Source organism: Zonotrichia albicollis, chromosome Z (assembly GCF_047830755.1).
Source record: "Zonotrichia albicollis isolate bZonAlb1 chromosome Z, bZonAlb1.hap1, whole genome shotgun sequence".
NCBI lineage: Eukaryota > Metazoa > Chordata > Aves > Passeriformes > Passerellidae > Zonotrichia > Zonotrichia albicollis.
In genome coordinates, this window is record NC_133860.1 from 65,518,758 (window position 1) to 65,538,501 (window position 19,744).

At 49.6% G+C, this 19,744-nt stretch overlaps 1 protein-coding gene across 9 annotated transcripts in view; it reads left to right on the forward strand.

Moving 5' to 3' along the window:
* Positions 1 to 8,414: 8,414 nt before the first annotated feature.
* TDRD7 (tudor domain containing 7) overlaps positions 8,415 to 19,744 on the forward strand; it is a 47,196-nt gene continuing 35,866 nt past the window's right edge. For 2 of the 9 annotated variants that reach the window (XM_074532627.1, XM_074532628.1), the window contains exons 1-2: positions 8,761 to 12,949; positions 13,300 to 13,520. In XM_074532627.1, coding sequence (XP_074388728.1) covers positions 13,314 to 13,520 — 207 coding nt within the window. In that variant the 5' untranslated portion in view covers positions 8,761 to 12,949; positions 13,300 to 13,313. The other 7 variants (XM_074532624.1, XM_074532623.1, XM_026796790.2 and 4 more) reach the window with 7 other exon arrangements.

The window sequence follows — 19,744 nt, forward strand, 5'->3', positions numbered from 1 at the left end:
TGGTTCTCTGGTGGGGCAGTGAGTGAGTGGCTCTGTGTGGCGCTTGATGGCCAGATGGTGTTAAACCAAGACATGGAGGAACAATGTTTCACAAGAGCATTCAGCAGGGGGGAACAAGGCCGAGCAGTGCTCCAGGGCCAGCTCCAGGGGTGCTGAGAGTTGGGCAGTCTTGACAAGGTTGGGCAAGGTTCTGCCTGCCCTGAGGAAACAGTGTGACAACTGTCCTGTCAAGTGAGGGCCTGAAATTCATGGCTAAAGGCCAGGCCCCATGGTACTCTGCATGGGGACACAGTGATGCACTGTGATGGCACAACCCCAGACAGACACCAGGCGTCTTGGTGGCGGGGAGCAAAGCCCTCAAGAGTGGTGGGGCAGAGTCTGCATGGACTGAAGACTAGGTCCCAGACTGGATGGCTTAAGGGGATCTGAGGTGGAAGGAACTGCAGAACAAATCTCTCCTGCACAGCTGGATGGCTTAGTCTTCTGTTCTCTATGCAATAGTACCTTTAACAAAACAGAGCACAGAGCTGGTGACAGGTTTCTCCACTGAAGCTCCACCCTGCTTATTGAGGATCACAACACTCAGTCCACTCTCATGACATTCAGAGCTTAGGTGCACATACACAGAGGCCCATCTCGAGTCTCCCTGTTCCTGCTGGGACACTGGCCTCACTCCCTCACCTGCTGCACTCAGCACATCTTTCTTCCCTAGCCCCTACCCCCAAGTTTCCACTCCTCACACTGCTGCTGCCAGTTCCTCTGGCATCCTCCCTATTCCTGACACCTATCTCCTCATGCCCACCTCGGCTACAAGACCTCTGGATCTGCTGCCATCACCACCCAGCTGCTCCAAGTTGCTGTCTGGGCAAGTCCAAATAGCTGCTGCTGCAGCCACAGTCCACACACAAGGAGTGTCTCCTGCCCCTGGGAAGAGCCCTGGCCCGGAGCAAAGCCCTAGCAGATCCACACTGCAGCCCCAAGGCTGCCTCTTCCTGCTAGGGCACCTGCCCACTCCACCAGCATTGTCTGGGGAACTGTCCAAAAAGCACACCCAGAAAAGCACAGCCACAGCAAAGGGACCTTTGGTGAGAAGCAGCAGGAAGGTTATCAGCTGTCAACAGAACGCTGTGCTCTCAGGCACAAAATCTGGGGCTGGCTGCTGCTGTTATGAGTGCTCCAAACACATCTTCCTCACAACTTCTGACACCCAGACCGCGGATGGCACAATGGAACTCATGCAGGCGGGTGAGGCAGGACATGCCTGCTTTCTGCAGATCTTCCAGAAAGAGCAGGAACCACAGCAGGATTAAGCTGTTGTGCTGCTCTGGGCCACTCCACAGATACGCCACCGTGCAAGTGGCACGCCACTGCATTTCCATTCAACGCCAGGCTGACTTCCAACCCAGCCCGGGCCGGAGCCCTCCCCCTGCAGAGGATTACTGCCACAATCACAGCTCCGGAGGATTTAGCACAGCCACAATGGGCAACAGCAAACACTTTCCCACCACCGTCAGCTGACGGCCCAGGGCGGCCAAAAACAACACAGAAAGAAATGATGGGGCAGCAGCTGACTAAACCCCCAGGATTAGAGAGGCTCAAACGGGGCTGAAAAGCAGCATGTAGCACTGGCCCAGCAGAACTGCAGCTCCAGCCCTCAGCTCAGCTCACCCAAACACGGCCAGCCGGCTCCTGGCTCCCAGCACGCCAAGAAGGGCACAAACACTGACGCTGCAACACAGAGTCAGGCAAGAGAGAAAGAACAGCCACCTGCACAACCATCACCCTCAACATACACATCACCTGTCAGGGTAGCTATGGCAGCATCCAAAAAGGTAAAGGGTTGTCTGTCTCTGTCCTGGGGTACAGACCCACAGACCAGTTCTGGGTCTCTGTGCTACGGCACTGTGGCTTGCACCCAGGCATTCACAAACCACCATCTCCACCAATACATTGAAGCACACAAAGAGACCCATCTCTCCATACAGTCTCAGAACAGCCATGCACCTGAAAGATGCCACAACAGGTTACATCTCAGGTAACCCACAGGTGAAAGACACAGCCTTCACTCTGCAAAACTGCACCCTTGATACTCTGCAACCTCAGCTCTGCCTATAAGGTGGTGGCACAGTCTGAAAAGCGGCCCTTCATGGGGTCAGCACTGCTACCTTGCTAGCCATGGCCCCCAAGGAACCTCAGAGATGACCATTTTGCACAGCAGCAGGGCAAGAGAAACTCAGGGATTTCACCAGCATCTCTGAAATTTACCAAACAGCAGCTTCAAAAAGGATCTTTTCTCACAATTAAGACAGGACAATCAAAGCAGAAAAACAACCAAAGAAAGAGATTGCTAAGCAGCAACAGCTTGGCCCAGGGATCTCTCTTCTTGTTCTAGGGTGACCCACACAGCCCAGGAAAACAAGGGCAATGGATGATGACACTAGAAGCCAGGCAAGCCCTCCAGCAGTGCTCTCCAGCTCATTCTTCCCCCTCCTCTTTGGCAAACCCAGCACCTTTGCTGGGCTGGCTCAGCACAGAGCCACTGCCAGGAGGGCCTCTCCTTCTGAGGGAGAGCTCTCCTACCCCAGGAACTCCTACTTACAGATCAGACAGTGTACCTGCTGCACAGCCAGCACTGATAAAAACAGCAATCCAGCAGTACCAGAGCTTGAACAGGCAGTTTTGTCTGTGCTTGAACTCTAACAGGCACACAGCGCATATGCAATATGACCGCACAGAGGCAAAGAATCCTTTCTTCTTTCTCCATGTTCCAAAGGAGTATACACAAAACATTCAGAAGCATTCCCAGCTGTGACCAGACAATGCCAATGCACATCTACACTCACTAGCCCTGTTCATTCCGTGACCAGGGCAGAGTCCTTTAGTATGTGTTTCCATAGATGGATTAGAATAGACCTTGAGAAATCTGAGACTGTCATTTGCCTGAAAATCACCTCAGAAGGTCGACAGGAAGAGGATGGGCATGTGAACATGAAGCTCAGCCTCCAACAAAAGGATGTGGCCTGGAGTGACATTGCCCTGTGCAGAACACACAGTAGTCTGCCATGCAGCCTTTTTGCCTTGCTCAGCAGTTCTGCATCTATCCAACCTGTCAGAGCCACGTGCACCACAATGATGACTGAAAAGCTCTGCAACACTGCAATGCTCATAATGATCCACTTGCCTTTTCCTGAGGAGGTCTGGTCCTTATGGGCCTTGCAGTAACTCTTGTCCAACAGGACAGATGCCATTGCATGCTGAGACTCCTGTGTTTTAACTGCAAAGATGATATAACTGTAAAGAATGACATATAGACTTTTGGAGGAGCCTCTCATAGTCTTTTCCGCATCATTCCAGGCACATGATCCTCTGACACAAGGATTTTGTTCTGGCCTTCTATTTTTTCAGCCTGTGTTGCTCGTGTCTGGTAGGGCCACGGCATGCCCAGAGCCTGCCCCAGGGCTCTGCATGACCATCCCACTGCGCTCTGCCCAGGCATGGAGCCTTCTCAGCCTGGATCGAGGGACAGACCTCGAGCCGTGTTCTGGGGACATGTCACGGTGCTTGCTGAGGCCTGCCTGGCAGCCACCTCACACAGCTCCACAGCCCTCGGGCACGTCCCAGTGCCCTGTGCCGCCTCCTGGCTGCTCCCCAAACAGCTCGGTGCTTTTCTACAGCCACGCAAAGCAGAAGGCCTGAACCTGCCTTTTATCCTTGTGCAATGCATTTCATCCACATCTACAGATTCCTTCCATCAGCTCTCAAGAAAGACTGCTTTACCTACCTCAGGCTTATGATTTTACCATTACAAATCTCTCATTCATATACCTCTAGAAATGTCTATAATTAGCGGATCTAAGTATGAATCTACTGATTCATTCCTTCTTACAGACAACTCTAAATATCTACATACCCAATGCATGAGCTGCATATAAATATTTTGATATCTGAGTACTTCCTGGTATACAAGGAAGCAGGAGCTGCAACACTGAACAAAATGGCATCTCCCTCCCACAAAATGGTGGCAGAAACCGTCCAGCCAGGGCTCCGGCCCAGGAAGCCCGGGCAGCGTGGGAGGCGCTTTCAAGGCCAGAGCCAGCGCAACCCAAAGCCCTCCCAGCCCCCCAACTCACAGGCCTGCACACACTTGGGGCTTCTCCAGGAACACCCAGCTGCGCCCTTGGGACCTTGGGGAGCGCCAGGCACAAGAGCTGCGGGGCAGGCTCTGTGCTCCCAGCTGGGCCTCCTCCTCCCAGGCGCTCGCTCACCGCAGGGGCGCTCCCGCCACGGGAACCTCCCTGCCTCGGCCGCACACCAAAGGCACGGAGCTCTCGCACAGCCCAGCAACAACCCTGTGTGTGCACTCCAAGTGTGTGCTGCACACAGGCTCCACTCCAACACTGAGCACAGCACACTGGTGCACCTCAAACGCCTCATCCTCGCCCCCAGCAGCTCATGTGCAACATGAGCACAGCCACAAGGCCACCTCACTCTCCTCAAGGCCCTCCAGCTCTAGGCACAGCACCTCCAGCACACCAAGGCCAGTGACTGCTGCCCACCTACCTGCACAAGGCTCTCTCACATCTGCAGCGCTGCCACCAGGGGCCCCATGAAAGGCTGGTGTGCCCTGTTCTCCCCAAAGAGACCCTCTCCCATCACTGCTTCCCTTCCTGGGGAGCTCACCAACTGGGCAACAACACACCAACTCCAAAAGGAAGAGAAATGCCAACTTCAGCACATTTCAGATGCCACCACACACACTTCTGGCTCTCCCTTCCTGCACCCAACCTCACGACGGTCCAGCTCCGGGGCCACACAAGGAGGCACAGCATCAAGTCCTCTTCCGCATCCTTCCTCGAACAGTTTCACTTTATGCACACACAGCACTTCACTAACCCAGCTGCACCTCTTGCTCTGTACGCTTATGTTCGCACACAGGTACACCCACGTCCCTGCACCCAGACAGACAGCACAGCCAGTGCGCCTCTTCACACACACGTGGCCCCTCAACCCTGCCATTGCTGCCCTTGCCACTCCAGCGGGTTTCACCCACCGATCCTGCAACAATCCCTCAGCAGCAGCTGCCCTCACAGCCGCCCTCTGCTCAACACAAGCACTGCCCAGGAGGAGCAGCACACACTGAACCTGCACATCTCCACACAGCAGTGGGAAAATCTACACTGGGCACTTGCATCCTCCTCTTATCCTTTCAGAGACCTTGCAGCTCGTGCACCGAGCTTCAAAGAATCAGGAGATGTCATTGCTACCTGCCAGAAAAAGACTCAGGAATTCTCCACCTATTGGACCCACTAATTTTGGAGATGTCATGCACCACAGAAATGCAGAAGTCTCATCTTGGATTTAAAACTTTGATGTTAAAAGCATTCAAAATCCTGTTCTCCTATGTCTACCTGTCCATCACCCCATCCTGAGGTTGTCAGGTGTTCTTATGGTTGCCGCAGCATCAAAGAAAATGAGGAGAGTAGACCTGTACTGTCCCTCGCAGCACTTTTGGATACCTGGCTGACAGATGCAGGTTTTAGTCCTGTGCAGTCCAACAATCCATAACCACAGTGTACTTGGGGCACTTTGAGAAGTTGCTCTCACAGCTGTGTCATGTGCCCATCTCACAGCACAAAATTTCCATCAGACCTGTTACTTGTGGTGTATCTGATTACCAAACTACATGAGGTCTTTGTTGTGAAGTTTGGTCTAGAATTTTGTCTCTGTCCTGGACATGCAAGCCTGCAGGAGACTGTGTCCTGGGTGAACATGTCCATTCACCTGCTCAGACTGGCAGAGGGCCAACAGCAGCCTTTGCAAACCAAACCTGCCTTAAACCTTTGTGTAATTGCTGGAAATTACACCACTTTTAATTTTTTTAATGTAACTTTGGTCAGGGATTTTCTTGCCTTTGCCCAGGGGGAAGGGAATTGAAGTTTCTCTTCAAATGATCCTGTTCCCAGGGGCATCTCTATGATCTTAACATCTGTGAATTCCAAGTAGCCCAAAGATACACAGGAGATAAACCATAACTATTAACAAACAATAATGAACATTACCACTTCTAGAGCAGTTGGAGATACCTGGGCTGGGAAAAGATTGTTAAGAGAAACAAGGAATGAAGATGCAATTAACATCAAAGGTGATCAATAGCCAGTAGGAAATTGAATACTAAGAACTGTGTAATTTAAGACTGATGAATGTGAATTTCTTTGGGGTTTAATGTATAAATATGTGAAAAGTCTATTGCACATCCTGGTCGGAAAAACATCCTGGGCAGAATAAAGTAATGCCTTGATTCTCTACCCTGAAAGCATGCTGTTGAAGAGCTTCTGGTTTTCCCACAGTTTCTGTGACACTGTCTCATCACACTTCATGGCTGTACTTCTCTATGCTTCTTGCTTCTCAAGGCCTTCACACCTGTTCCCTATTTCTCTCACTACATCATTGCGTTGGTGCTGCAAATATCTCATTTGACATAGAATAAGTGTGTCCAAGAATTCTCTGTACAAAATTATGGCCACATTAGACCTGGAGAAGGAAAAGTTAAAAAAAAAAAAAAAAAAGAAAAAAAAGTAAGACCTGCTTTTCAAGGACAAGGATAGTGTTCTGGGCAGTGGCGTAGGTAATGTCTACAAGGCCTTGGGAAGCTTCCTCTGTACAAACTCCTCTTGGCCTACAACCTTGCTTTATTTATTTTAGCTGTGACAGCTAGATTAAGCACAATCAAGTAAAAAAATGTCAAAAAAATAGTACAAAGAATCTTTAAAGAAAGAGCTTCTGCCCTAAGCTGGCTGCAGCACACATATCCCCTCCTAGCAGTTGAAGACAGTACTGTAACAATATGCATATTCTAGAAGCCACTTAGGAGATTCACAACTGTATTGTGATTCTGTAATATATTGGAAATGCTACAGTCTCTGCAAAATTTAATGTGCATGTTTACTGCAACTGCCATATCTCCCTACTAAATGGAAATCCCTTGTAAATTAAAATAGCCTCAAATGAGTAAACTTTGTATTAAACATTGTATCCTCAATGTGCAGATTTTCTAAAAATGCTATGTCAGAGCATACTGGACACTGGCAGCAAGCAGTCTCTGGAGGCTGTAGCAGTCACAGCAGAAGGTGGGCACCCCCTGCAGGCGCCTTGCTGAACCCTGTGAGGTTCAGCAGCTCCACCACTGGGCTGGCATGTGCCCCTCTGTGGGGCCAGCCTCTGGCTTTGGCAGACCTCCACTATTTGGTGACCACGCAGCTTGGCCTGATGCTTCTTCCACTCTGGCTCTCAGAAGTGACCATCTACAGAGAGAGGAATGCTGTTGTGGGCAACATGCAGGATGGCAGGATCCTTTCCTAAAGGAGCAGCTGAGCAGCTCTCCATCACTAGTAACCCCTTGCATGGGGAACAAATCAGCTGTGTCCTTGGAATGCTGGACAGCACAGTGAAAGCTGAAGCTGTGGGTCTACTGCTTTCTCGAAGGCAGTAGTGCCCAAGGTGCCTATGCAGATGCACACCACCTGGAAACTGGCAGCAACCTGGATATTGGCTGGGCAAGCACAGCCCTCTTAAGCAGGGCTGCAGCCCCATGGCAGTGCAGGCAGGCACCCACCAGCAGCTCCTCGGTGGGACATGCACCTGTGGAGTGGTTTTTGTAAAAGGTGACAAGAGAGAGCTCCACCTGCAGAACTAAATTCAGTGGGTTTTGGTACTCCGAAATTGAGGCATTAAAGTGAATTAATTAAAGATCTGCAGGAGTACTGCATACAGTTGTGGCGCCCTCAACCCAAGAAAGACATGGAACTATTGGAACAAATCCAGACGAGGTCCACAAAGTTGCTGAAAAGGACTGGAGCACTTTCCCTATGAAGACAGGCTCAGAAAGTTGGGGGCTGAAGAAAACAAAGTTGTATGGAAACCTCATTGCAACCAGTATCTGAAGGGTCGTATGAGGAAGCCAAAAAGGCACTGTCAGGAACTGCAGCAGCAGGACAAGCATAATCAGGTACTAACTGAAAGATGGGAAATTTAGGTTAGATATTAAGAGGAAATTGTTTGCTGTGAAGGCGGCGAGACATTGTGACAAACTGCCCAGAGAGGCTGTGATGCCCCAACACCGGCATCATTCAAGGCCAGGCTGCACAAGTCCTTGAGCAACGTGTTCCAGTGGGAGGTGTCCCTGCCCATGGCCGAGGGCCTTGATCATTACGGTCCTTTCTAACCCCTTAACATTCTATGATCCTCTGCAGAAGAGAATTTGACGCTCTAACGGAGCTGTTATTCCTCAGCCGCTCCCTCTGGAAGGCGACTTTGGCTGCTGCCTCGTGACAGGACTGAGACTTCATCGGTTCCATAAGGCGGCGGCGGGGCGGCCTGAGGCGGCACAGGCGCGGCCGGATGCCAGCCCGCGCCGAGCTCCCGCCCGGCTCCCGCGGCCGAGGGCACACGTGGCCCTTGCCGGGAGCGGCACGGCACGGCACGGCGCTGCGCAGGCGCCCGGGGCCGGAGCGGGCGGGGCGGAGGCGGCGGTCGGGCCGGGCGGGGCGGCCCGGGCCGGTTGGGCGGTGGCGCGGGGAGCGGCCGCGCAGCCCCTCATTCCGCTGCCCCGTGCAGGGAGGCGGCGGCTCCGCCCGGCTCCGGCGCGGCCCGGCCCGGCCCGGCCCGGCCCGCGGCGGCGGCCCGAAGAAGCTGTGGCCGGTGCCTGATAGCCCCGGGTGGAGGAAGTGGAAAGGAAGGAGTGGAGCCCCGCCGGGCGTAAGTTCTCGCGGTCTGAGGGGAAAGGCAGCGCGGAGGGACGGGCGCTGCCAGCTAGCGGGAGGCTGTTCCTCCTCAGTGCTTGCGCGGTGACAGAGAAAGTGTCCCGTCTTCAGCGGGTTAGTGGATGCTTTCTGCCTTCGGAGACGCGTTCCCCGGGTTTGTAGTGTTTGTAGTCTGCGGAAAGCGAGGCTACCAGGGAGTGCATCCCCTCCCTGCAGGAGAGCTGTCCGCATTTCCTCTTTTCCTTAGCCTGGCTAATGATCCGCAGCGCGGATCATCCGTTCTGAACGTTCCGAAGGAAGTTTCGGTTCACGTGCTGGCAGAGGTGGTTTGAACGATGTGCGTTGACTTAGTGATGATGAGTGAGCTCGGGCTCCGTTTCCAGGGTAGTGTCCTGCTGTCTGGAGGCAGTGAACCGCCGGGAAGATGTCATAACTGCTGAATGACCTCATGTTAAAGCAGCTTAAATCAAAACGATTTTTAAAAATGCTTCGGAAGCTACTCTGAGCTGTGTAGCTTTCTGTTAATGTATCGATGTTGTCACCATTACTGCCTTGCAAGTCTGTGTAATTGCTGACTATAGGAATGTGAGGATTGTAAGGTGTGGGTTGAGGCTGGATTCAGTTTGACCTTTGTACCCTAGTACCTGTCGACTCCTTTAATTTGTCCTCGTGACTACTCCTTACAATACAGTTTAGGAGATGGACTTTATAATATGCTGTTTGCTATTTCTGATATATTTCAACTATTGCATTGGTATGCAACTAACATGTCTGATATTGAAATGATGTAATTCCCCCGTAATCCTCAGTTTCTTCTTTTAGTGTAGTTTTTCTTCTGAATCAACTTTTTAAATTGCCATTCGAGGTTATTTTATATTTTCGTCATCACTCCTTGATGTAGTGCATATACTGGTAATTTTACCTGAGTAGGAAAATAAACTCAGAAGGTTTAGGCAAGAGAATTTTCAAGACCCATGTTAGCCAAATAAGAAATTATATCTACAATTTAAAAGAGACAGTAGGAAAAAAGGCCTCAAAAAATTTCCTATCAGCTTTTCCATGTTTCTTGAATGAATATTGTTGAAAAACAGTTATAGACAGAAATGCATTTTTTGCTGCATTGTTCTCAATGCATGAGTGTTTGGGATTATTTATATGATCAGGACTTTACATTACACAAAACTTACACAGGTTTCTGTGGCACATAATGTCATTTGAAACTGAGCGAGTCCAAAGGAGATATATGAACCTCGTGTATTTTTTTCTTCTGGCAGGTGGCAGTCACATCTCCTGATTCTTTGAAGCTCGGTGCACCAGCTGCAAGGTCTCTGAAAGGATAAGAGGAGGATGCAAGTGCCCAGTGTAGATTTTCCCACTGCTGTGTGGAGATGTGCAGGTTCAGTGTGTGCTGCTCCTCCTGGGCAGTGCTTGTGTTGAGCAGAGGGCGGCTGTGAGGGCAGCTGCTGCTGAGGGATTGTTGCAGGATCGGTGGGTGAAACCCGCTGGAGTGGCAAGGGCAGCAATGGCAGGGTTGAGGGGCCACGTGTGTGTGAAGAGGCGCACTGGCTGTGCTGTCTGTCTGGGTGCAGGGACGTGGGTGTACCTGTGTGCGAACATAAGCGTACAGAGCAAGAGGTGCAGCTGGGTTAGTGAAGTGCTGTGTGTGCATAAAGTGAAACTGTTCGAGGAAGGATGCGGAAGAGGACTTGATGCTGTGCCTCCTTGTGTGGCCCCGGAGCTGGACCGTCGTGAGGTTGGGTGCAGGAAGGGAGAGCCAGAAGTGTGTGTGGTGGCATCTGAAATGTGCTGAAGTTGGCATTTCTCTTCCTTTTGGAGTTGGTGTGTTGTTGCCCAGTTGGTGAGCTCCCCAGGAAGGGAAGCGGTGATGGGAGAGGGTCTCTTTGGGGAGAACAGGGCACACCAGCCTTTCATGGGGCCCCTGGTGGCAGCGCTGCAGATGTGAGAGAGCCTTGTGCAGGTAGGTGGGCAGCAGTCACTGGCCTTGGTGTGCTGGAGGTGCTGTGCCTAGAGCTGGAGGGCCTTGAGGAGAGTGAGGTGGCCTTGTGGCTGTGCTCATGTTGCACATGAGCTGCTGGGGGCGAGGATGAGGCGTTTGAGGTGCACCAGTGTGCTGTGCTCAGTGTTGGAGTGGAGCCTGTGTGCAGCACACACTTGGAGTGCACACACAGGGTTGTTGCTGGGCTGTGCGAGAGCTCCGTGCCTTTGGTGTGCGGCCGAGGCAGGGAGGTTCCCGTGGCGGGAGCGCCCCTGCGGTGAGCGAGCGCCTGGGAGGAGGAGGCCCAGCTGGGAGCACAGAGCCTGCCCCGCAGCTCTTGTGCCTGGCGCTCCCCAAGGTCCCAAGGGCGCAGCTGGGTGTTCCTGGAGAAGCCCCAAGTGTGTGCAGGCCTGTGAGTTGGGGGGCTGGGAGGGCTTTGGGTTGCGCTGGCTCTGGCCTTGAAAGCGCCTCCCACGCTGCCCGGGCTTCCTGGGCCGGAGCCCTGGCTGGACGGTTTCTGCCACCATTTTGTGGGAGGGAGATGCCATTTTGTTCAGTGTTGCAGCTCCTGCTTCCTTGTATACCAGGAAGTACTCAGATATCAAAATATTTATATGCAGCTCATGCATTGGGTATGTAGATAATTAGAGTTGTCTGTAAGAAGGAATGAATCAGTAGATTCATACTTAGATCCGCTAATTATAGACATTTCTAGAGGTATATGAATGAGAGATTTGTAATGGTAAAATCATAAGCCTGAGGTAGGTAAAGCAGTCTTTCTTGAGAGCTGATGGAAGGAATCTGTAGATGTGGATGAAATGCATTGCACAAGGATAAAAGGCAGGTTCAGGCCTTCTGCTTTGCGTGGCTGTAGAAAAGCACCGAGCTGTTTGGGGAGCAGCCAGGAGGCGGCACAGGGCACTGGGACGTGCCCGAGGGCTGTGGAGCTGTGTGAGGTGGCTGCCAGGCAGGCCTCAGCAAGCACCGTGACATGTCCCCAGAACACGGCTCGAGGTCTGTCCCTCGATCCAGGCTGAGAAGGCTCCATGCCTGGGCAGAGCGCAGTGGGATGGTCATGCAGAGCCCTGGGGCAGGCTCTGGGCATGCCGTGGCCCTACCAGACACGAGCAACACAGGCTGAAAAAACAGAAGGCCAGAACAAAATCCCTGTGTCAGAGGATCATGTACCTGGGGACTTAAGTTGTGTTTTCTCTCTGAAGAGTCTGTGGTGTCGAGGCATTGTGCACTTGTGGGTAAGATGTTGCATGCCCCAGATGCGTGCTGTTTCCATGGTGGAGTGGAGGCATGAGCGTTAGTGAAGCTGCTGGCTCAGGGGCCCATGGAGCAGCTCCCGTCTCTCTAGAGGGACACCCTGCACCACAGAGTGTGGAGTGCTGTGACAGGGGCTGGTGGTTGTGCCCTCTCTCACTTTCAGTGGAAGTTTTAGCCCTGCAGGTAGTAAGGTGTCATCAAATCACAAAATATCCTGAGTTGGATAAAATGACCCACAGGATCATCAAAATCCAACTCCTTGCCCTGCACAGGAAACTAAACGAATCCCACCATGTGCCTTAGACCTTTGTCCAAGCGTTTCTTGGTCTCTGTCAACCTGGTGCTGTGACCACTTCTATTGGGAGCCTGTTCTAGTGCTCAGTCATCCTCTGGATGAAGAACCTTCTCCTGATATCGAGCCCAAACCTTCTGTGACACCATTTTGGCCATTCCCAGGGGCCCTGTCACTGGTCACAGGAGTGTAAATATCAGTGTCTGCTGCTCCTCTTACCCTCACAAGGAAGTTGTAGACTGCAATGTGGTCTCTCCTCAGTCTTCTCTTGTCTAGACTGAGCAGACCAAGTGACTTCAACCTCATATGGGTTCCCCTCACAGCCCTTCACCATGTTTGTTCCCCCCTTTGGACACTTTAACAGCTCAATGTCTTTCTCATACTGTGGCACCCTGAACAGCCCCCAGCACTCGAGGTGAGGCTGCCCCAGAGCAGAGCAGAGCGGGATAATCCTCTCCCTTGCCTGGCTGTGATGCTGTGCCTGATGCACCCCAGCACACGGGTGGCCCTCCTGGATTCCAGGGCACTGCTGACTCATGTTCAGCTTCCCACTGGCAGGACCCCCACGCCACTTTCCATGGTGCCTCTCTTTCCCCAGCTGTACACACCTCCAGAATTGCCCTGTCACAGGTACAGTATCTAATACTTGTCTGTGGTGGGTCAGTTGCTTAGCAGCACCCACCCCTCTTCTGTGCATGTGGTCTCTCGTGATTGTCTGGCAGAGCCAACCTGTGCATGATGGTTGCTGCACTCCTTTGTCAGCACTTTTTGACACTGTCGTGCCCTGTGTGTTCCATACCACATTATGCTTGGCTTGCACTACCATGGCCCTACAGGCCTACCCAGAAGTATCACAGTCTCCAGACTGAGTTGTTGCATTCTGGTTTTTTGAGGGAGAGAGCTTGAATAGTAAAACCCAGTGATTTTAGCCTGTATGTAAAAATGCTTTTTTTTTTCTTCTTTTTTTCTTTTGGAGACAGAGCTGTAGGTGAAGATGCAGGAACCAGAACTTGTTGCAAAAGCCCTGCGAGCTGTTCTTCACGCCTTTAAAAATGGTGTACGTTTGTCAGAACTTCAGAATGAATACAGATCCCTGACCAATGAGTTCATTCCCTTCAGGCACCTAGGATATGACACACTGGAAGGCTACTTGGAAAGTATCCCAGGAGTGGTCAGAATGGAAGAGAACAAAATGGGAGAGGTAAGAATCACAATTGAGAATTACAGTTCAGAAATGGGTTTTGTGTTTGCAGAATGTTCTTGGTTCATAGTTTTGCCTCCTTTTGTGCTGTGTATTTCTGTAGCATGCATATGGTGCACTAATTCTGGGAGAGGTGGAAGCTGAGACATAAGATACTAAGTGCTCCTTATTTTCCTGCCTCTGCATTCCAGACTCAAGGTTTTGTATTCAGAAATGTAAAGTTTCAGGGCTTTTTTTTTTTTTTTTCCTGGAAATGTGAATTCTGTGTGGAAAGATCACTTGTATGACTGTGGAGATCTGGCCCCTTTCTCAGCATTTCTGACTTTAGAGGAGATACTAGTGGCTTGTCCTGTGACCTTCAAGAAGGTTAACTTGTGTGTGTTAATCATCTCTTCTCAGTGGGGTTTAGCATCAATTTTTTTCCCTACAGTAAAACTCTTTGGTGCTGTTGCTTATAAGCCTGACAGTGCTTGCTTTGGACTTAGGATTCTTGTTTGTTATGGATTGCAGTGCAACAGAACTGCAAATATGTGCTGAAGTGACAAAGAGCTCATGCAAGTGAGGTGCCTTGCTGCAATATTTGCAAGTGCCTCAACATCTGGCAGGCATGCGAGGGATAAAGGGTCGTCACACAGATCAAGGAGAAGCAGATCTTAGCAGAGGATTGGTGTGGTAGAAGAGTTTTCCCTTATTCCTTGCTCTTGCTGTACTAGCCTGTGTCTCCTGGTGGCTGCCACCTTGCAAGCAGCTTGCCAGGACCACAAACCTCCTTGCCCAATAGTCTGGACTTCTGGTTTGAAGTCAGAATGTGTTCTCTTGATAGCTGGTGTAGCTGTGTGACTTGCAGATGATCTGTCTGGCAAGCTTGAAGCCTCTCCCTCATTGGAGTATGGTTCTGGGTTCCTTAAGTCTTTGTGGCCTGAGCAGAGCAAAAAGCTAGTGAATATTTGGCACAGTGTGTGGCTGTTATAGCAGGTCTGAAGAGACAGGACTTAAGGCTGAGATTCCTTGTTTGCTTAGCTGGATTGGGACGGCATGTGTGAACTCAGAGCTAGTTCTCCCTCATTAGCTGTCTGGTGAGAAGATGTTGGGAATTTAGCTGCTAGAGAATGGAAAATTACAAACTGTGGCTAATTCCAAGTCCTGCACCTGCAAGATAGTGTGTCCTTGGGTATAGCTGTAGTATGATAACAAATAGTGAAAGAGACATGAGAAAAGAGAGATGTAACCCCTGAGGAACTGGGGAAGAGCTGATGTTGTGGTGTGGCCAATGGACGGTGTAAATTACAGAATATTCATGAGCTTATTGCTCGCTGTATAAGTGTCTGATGCTCTTTTCAATAAACAGAACTTGCTTATCACTCATATTGAGTGTCCGAGTCTCCCCTCACCGACAAATGGCTCATCCCCGACAAAGGCCTCTTTCTGCAACAAGAATACAGTGAGAGGTATCCTGAGTTTTGTCCTAATACCTGGAGATGTGGCTGTTTTAAAGCAACAGATTCTCTTTTTGCATTTTTACATCAGAATTTGCCTATTTACAGCAGACAAGCAAGTTTGGGATTCTTTTTCTCCAAAGCCTGCCTCAGCTGCAGCTACGTTAGTAACAGGACTGCAGGTACCTCAGGTCTGGGAACATTTGTGATCCTGCAATTAAATGCTTCCTCGTGGTGGTTCTGGCAGATAGCCATCTGTTTCTAACTAGGGCCTTGCAGGGTGTAATCTGGTATCCTCCCATTCCCTTGAGAGCCTTGTTTATCCACTAATGCGACGTGTGCTGAGAGCCTTGTGAACTCTTGGATAGCACTAGGGGCAGTGAATTCTTTGCGGCAGCTGTTACAAGAGAGTGAAATGTGGCTTTAGGATGTGAAAAAGGAGAAAGTCAGGGGTCTTGAGGTACTTGAGGAGGACTCACTCTAGTTCAGAAGTGCCAGCTGTGCTCTGCATGACTGAAACAGCTGAGAGGAAGTGCTTTGTTGAACACCTGGGAGGTGGGAAAGGTGCAAAGATTGAGCCCATGTTGCTGTTTGATGGCACTCCTCTTGCCAGTGTCCACAGTGTGGACATGGCAGACATGAAACAGAGAGTGGCAAGCATGACTATGCACTGATGTGGGCCGCTAAGCCCCCATGTGCTTTCTTGTTACAGGCTGTATGTCATTATAATAAGCCCGTTCTCTTTGTTTACCTCTCTCCAGAATACTTGAGCAGTCTCTCTTCATGGCTCTGGAGTACTGTGACCTCCGAAATGTCTGTCAACACCCTTGCCTCTTCCTTTAATCCCCTTACAGACAGTGGGGCAGGACAGCAAAGACATGCACATCCAAGGGTCTGCTAGCAGCTAGTGATCATGGCTGCAGTCTAGATAGTCGTAGAAGGACTTTCATTACTGCCAGGTCAGCTGTCCAAGATGCAGCTGTCCAAGAAATGCATTCAAAAAGGAATAGTATAAAGTAGGCAGTAAATAATACAAATTGATCTCGAAGTGCCACATGTTACGTGCTGCCTCAAGTGTTTGTGGGAGTTGAATATTAGCTAGGTAACTGAGGCTGAACAAACATTATCTTGGCATGACAATGATATAAATTGGGCTTTGTTCCTCTTAATACTGAACACTAATTCAGCTGTCTTGAATGTGGGAAAGATTAAATCTGATGACTTTTTGTTTATGCAGTAGCTATGTCCTCCAGTTTCCACAGAAGATAAGAATTAAGTTAAGCATACAGAAAGCACTGAAAGGGGACTCATTGAAATACTTGCACCTCCAACAGGTGGTTGCATCATTTCAAGGAACCCTACTTTGCTTTACCTCATATTCATTTATGAGAAGTGTGTTATTGCACTTTTGTCTAAGAAAACTTTGACTTCTGCTTGAATAATTAAGCCCCTTCAAAAGGAGAAGTTTGAAGACTGCTTTGCTCTGCTCATCTAACCCCCATCTCTTTTTACATCTGAATTCATTTTAATTCAAAGCATTTTGTTAAACTTTATCCTTGTGAAACAAGGGAAGGAAATGCAAAAAAAAATTTTAGAACATTAGTGACAGGAAAAACCTGAAATGTACCAGAGATGTGAAAATGTTCATTTATAAAACTCTGATAAATTGTATAGGGACAAAACTCCTTTTATATTGAGACTTTGAACAAGTGATCAATCAAAGTGATCAACAAAGGTCAAGTGATCCATCTCATGCATCCATTCCTGTTAGCTAGGAGTTTGAGGAAAGCTTCTTTTCTGGAAGTGGGCACAAATGGCAACCTCTCTGAAGAGCCAGTTCATGACTGTCCACAGCTTGGGCTGCAACCAGAAGAAACTGGACATGTTTGTGTTGTTCAGGGCTGTGATCCCATTTAAGGTCACGGGGAGTTGTTGCAACAGGTCACACAACCAGCATGCTGCTGTGGGTTGACACTGGCTGCTGAGGAGTTATGGGCTGCAGTGGTGGACAGGAGGAGTTCCTGTGAGGCATTCCCAGTTTGGGAGCAGCAGGGATGCCAGGAGCACTGTCTTGGGGCAGATGATGAGACAGGAAGAGCTTATGAGTAGTGGACAGACCAGTGTATGGCAACGTGGTGGCTATCTGATACAAATATCTTAAGGGGAAGAAGTGGCAGACAAAGGAGATGATGCCTTCTTTTGACAACCACTGGGGGGTTTGGGCCACTGCCATACCTGCTACAGGGACAAGACATCCAAGTGTGAACAATCCAGGATGTTGCTGGGGTCTCCTGCTCCCAGCATTCTGACACATGCAATGAATCAATGAAGAGAGGTGCTCTGCTGGACATAGCCCTTGAAAACAAGGAACGATTGCAGATGTAAAGGCTTGGAAGAGCCCTGTCTGTGGCTGGATGGTGTCTGTGGCCCTGAAAGGAGGGAAACAAAGCACAAAGTGGAATCAACAATGCAGGACTTTGGGAGTGCAGATGTTGGCCTGTTCAGGAATCTGCTTAGAAGACTCATGGATTGCAGTCCTGAAGAGAATGATCCAGGAGAGATAGTGAGCTTATAAGAATTGTCTCCTCCAGTTTCAAAAATGGTATGTTCCAATAGTTGTGGGGAAAAAGCAAAGGGGGCAGGAGCACTGACAGAACTGAGCCATAAATGCAAGCATGCATGAGGTGGGAGCAGGGAGAAGGAACCTGGAAGGATTATACACATGCTGCCTAAACAAGCCTACATGGACCTAAGCAAGACTGTGTTTACTATTCATTATTTGAAGACCAAGACAAAGTGCTGTCCCCTTGAGAACAGCTCCCAGAGCACTGCCAGTTCTGAGTAAATGCTTCCAAAAAGAGTCCTTAAAATAGCTGGTTAAGTGTACAGGCAATTGGAGGAAACAAGGACAGGGATATAGGGACAACAGAAAAGAAGAAAGAAGGTACAGCAAATGAAGACTTTCAGCCTTTTGCTGTGTTTCACTTCACTAAAGCCTTATGGAGTCCATGCTCAAACTGTTGAGCGCAGATTGTTGCACAGATCTGTGAAAGGGTGAAGAGTGAAGGATTTCAGGTTCACCTTTCACAAAGATGGGTAATGACGCAGGTGCAGCCTGCTGTATGACAAAGTCTCTCTTAAACAAGGTTGGAGAAGGTACACGTGATTGAAGGAGTGCCTAACTTAAATCTGCTATTGCAAGCATGTGCACAGGAGGTAGAAGCAGAATTGGGTGAGCTGTAAAGGGGTATAGAGATACTATGGAAATAGGCAGAGGAAAGTGCAGGGCAAGGAAGTCCTAATCTTGTTGGGGGATGACTAAGATGGGGGCATTTGGAAAAACTGAATGTGCATAAGCCCATGAGTTTATTGCAGTGCACCCACAGGTGTCCTTGGAAAGGTCATGGTAATTTGTGGGAGGTTCTTGAGGACTGAAAGAAAACACCACCCTTCACTGGGAAGGGTGCTATGGGAAGATCAGCCTGACATTGAACTGTTGGAACGTTGTTGAGCGTCTAATCCTGGAAAGCTGTTCCAGCCACTTGAAAGACAAGAAGGCAAGTCAGTATGGATTTACAGAGTGAAAATCATATGCTACAAACAAATACCCTTCAAGTTGAGATGATTGGTTGAGTGGAGACCATTGGATGTGGTTTAACTGAATTTTGGTAGGGCTTGTAATATCCTCTTCTGTAACAGTGGCACAAAACCCATTGGGAGACCATTTAAAAGTGATGTGCCCTGGGAATAGATGCTCAAGAACTGCTCTGTCTAACGTGTTCATGAATGACCTAAGTGATGGGACAGAGATCATCCTCAGCAAGTCTGTGGATGACAGGAGAGACTGATAGAGCAAATGAATGTGCTTGTTGTTCAGAGAGATTTCAAGAAGCTGGAGAAATGGAGCACCGGGAACCCTATGAAGTTCAGTATAGGGAAATGCCAAGTCCTGCACCTGGGGAAGAAAAACCCCATATTCCTATATAGTTTTGGGGTTGACCAACTGAAAAGTAGTTTGGCAGACAAATGCCCTGGAGTTCTGGTGGGTGCAGAGTTCATAGTGGGCAGGGTGCCATTTGTAGCAAGGGAGACCAACAGCATACTTGGATTCATTAAGAAGAGTTGCCAGCACTCTAATGGGGGGTGATAATTCCCCTCTGCTCAGCGGCAGTGAAACCACATCCTTTTCTAAGCTTCCCAGAACAAGACTGGCATGGCCACACTGAAGCAAGTTCACAGAATGATTGTGAAGATTATGAAGGGGCTGCAACGTAACGTCTCTGATGCAGGGCTCAGACAGCGGGGATTGTTTGTGCTGGAAAAGAGAAAGCTCAGGGAAATCTTATCCTTATGTCTGTTAAAGGGAGTAAAAAAACCATGGAGCCAGACTCCATCTCCAGTTCTTATTGTTATTCAGTGAACAGACAAGAGACAATGATAACAGAGTGAAATAAAAGCAGTCCCATGTAAACATTAAACAGCCCACCTTTTTTACAGTGAGGCTGGCTAAACAATAGAAGAAGTTTTCCAGAGTGGTTGAGAGTTCTTCGTCCTTGAAGATATTCCACCACCTGACTAACTAGGTCTAATTGATGCTGCTTTGAGCAAAGGTGCTGTATTACATGGACTGTAGCAATGTTTTCCAGTCTTAATTTTTCTGTGATTCCTGGCATTTAATCACTACAGTGGTGATACTGCTGGATTGCTGTTTTTATCAGTGCTGGCTGTGCAGCAGATACACTGTCTGATCTGTAAGTAGGAGTTCCTGGGGTAGGAGAGCTCTCCCTC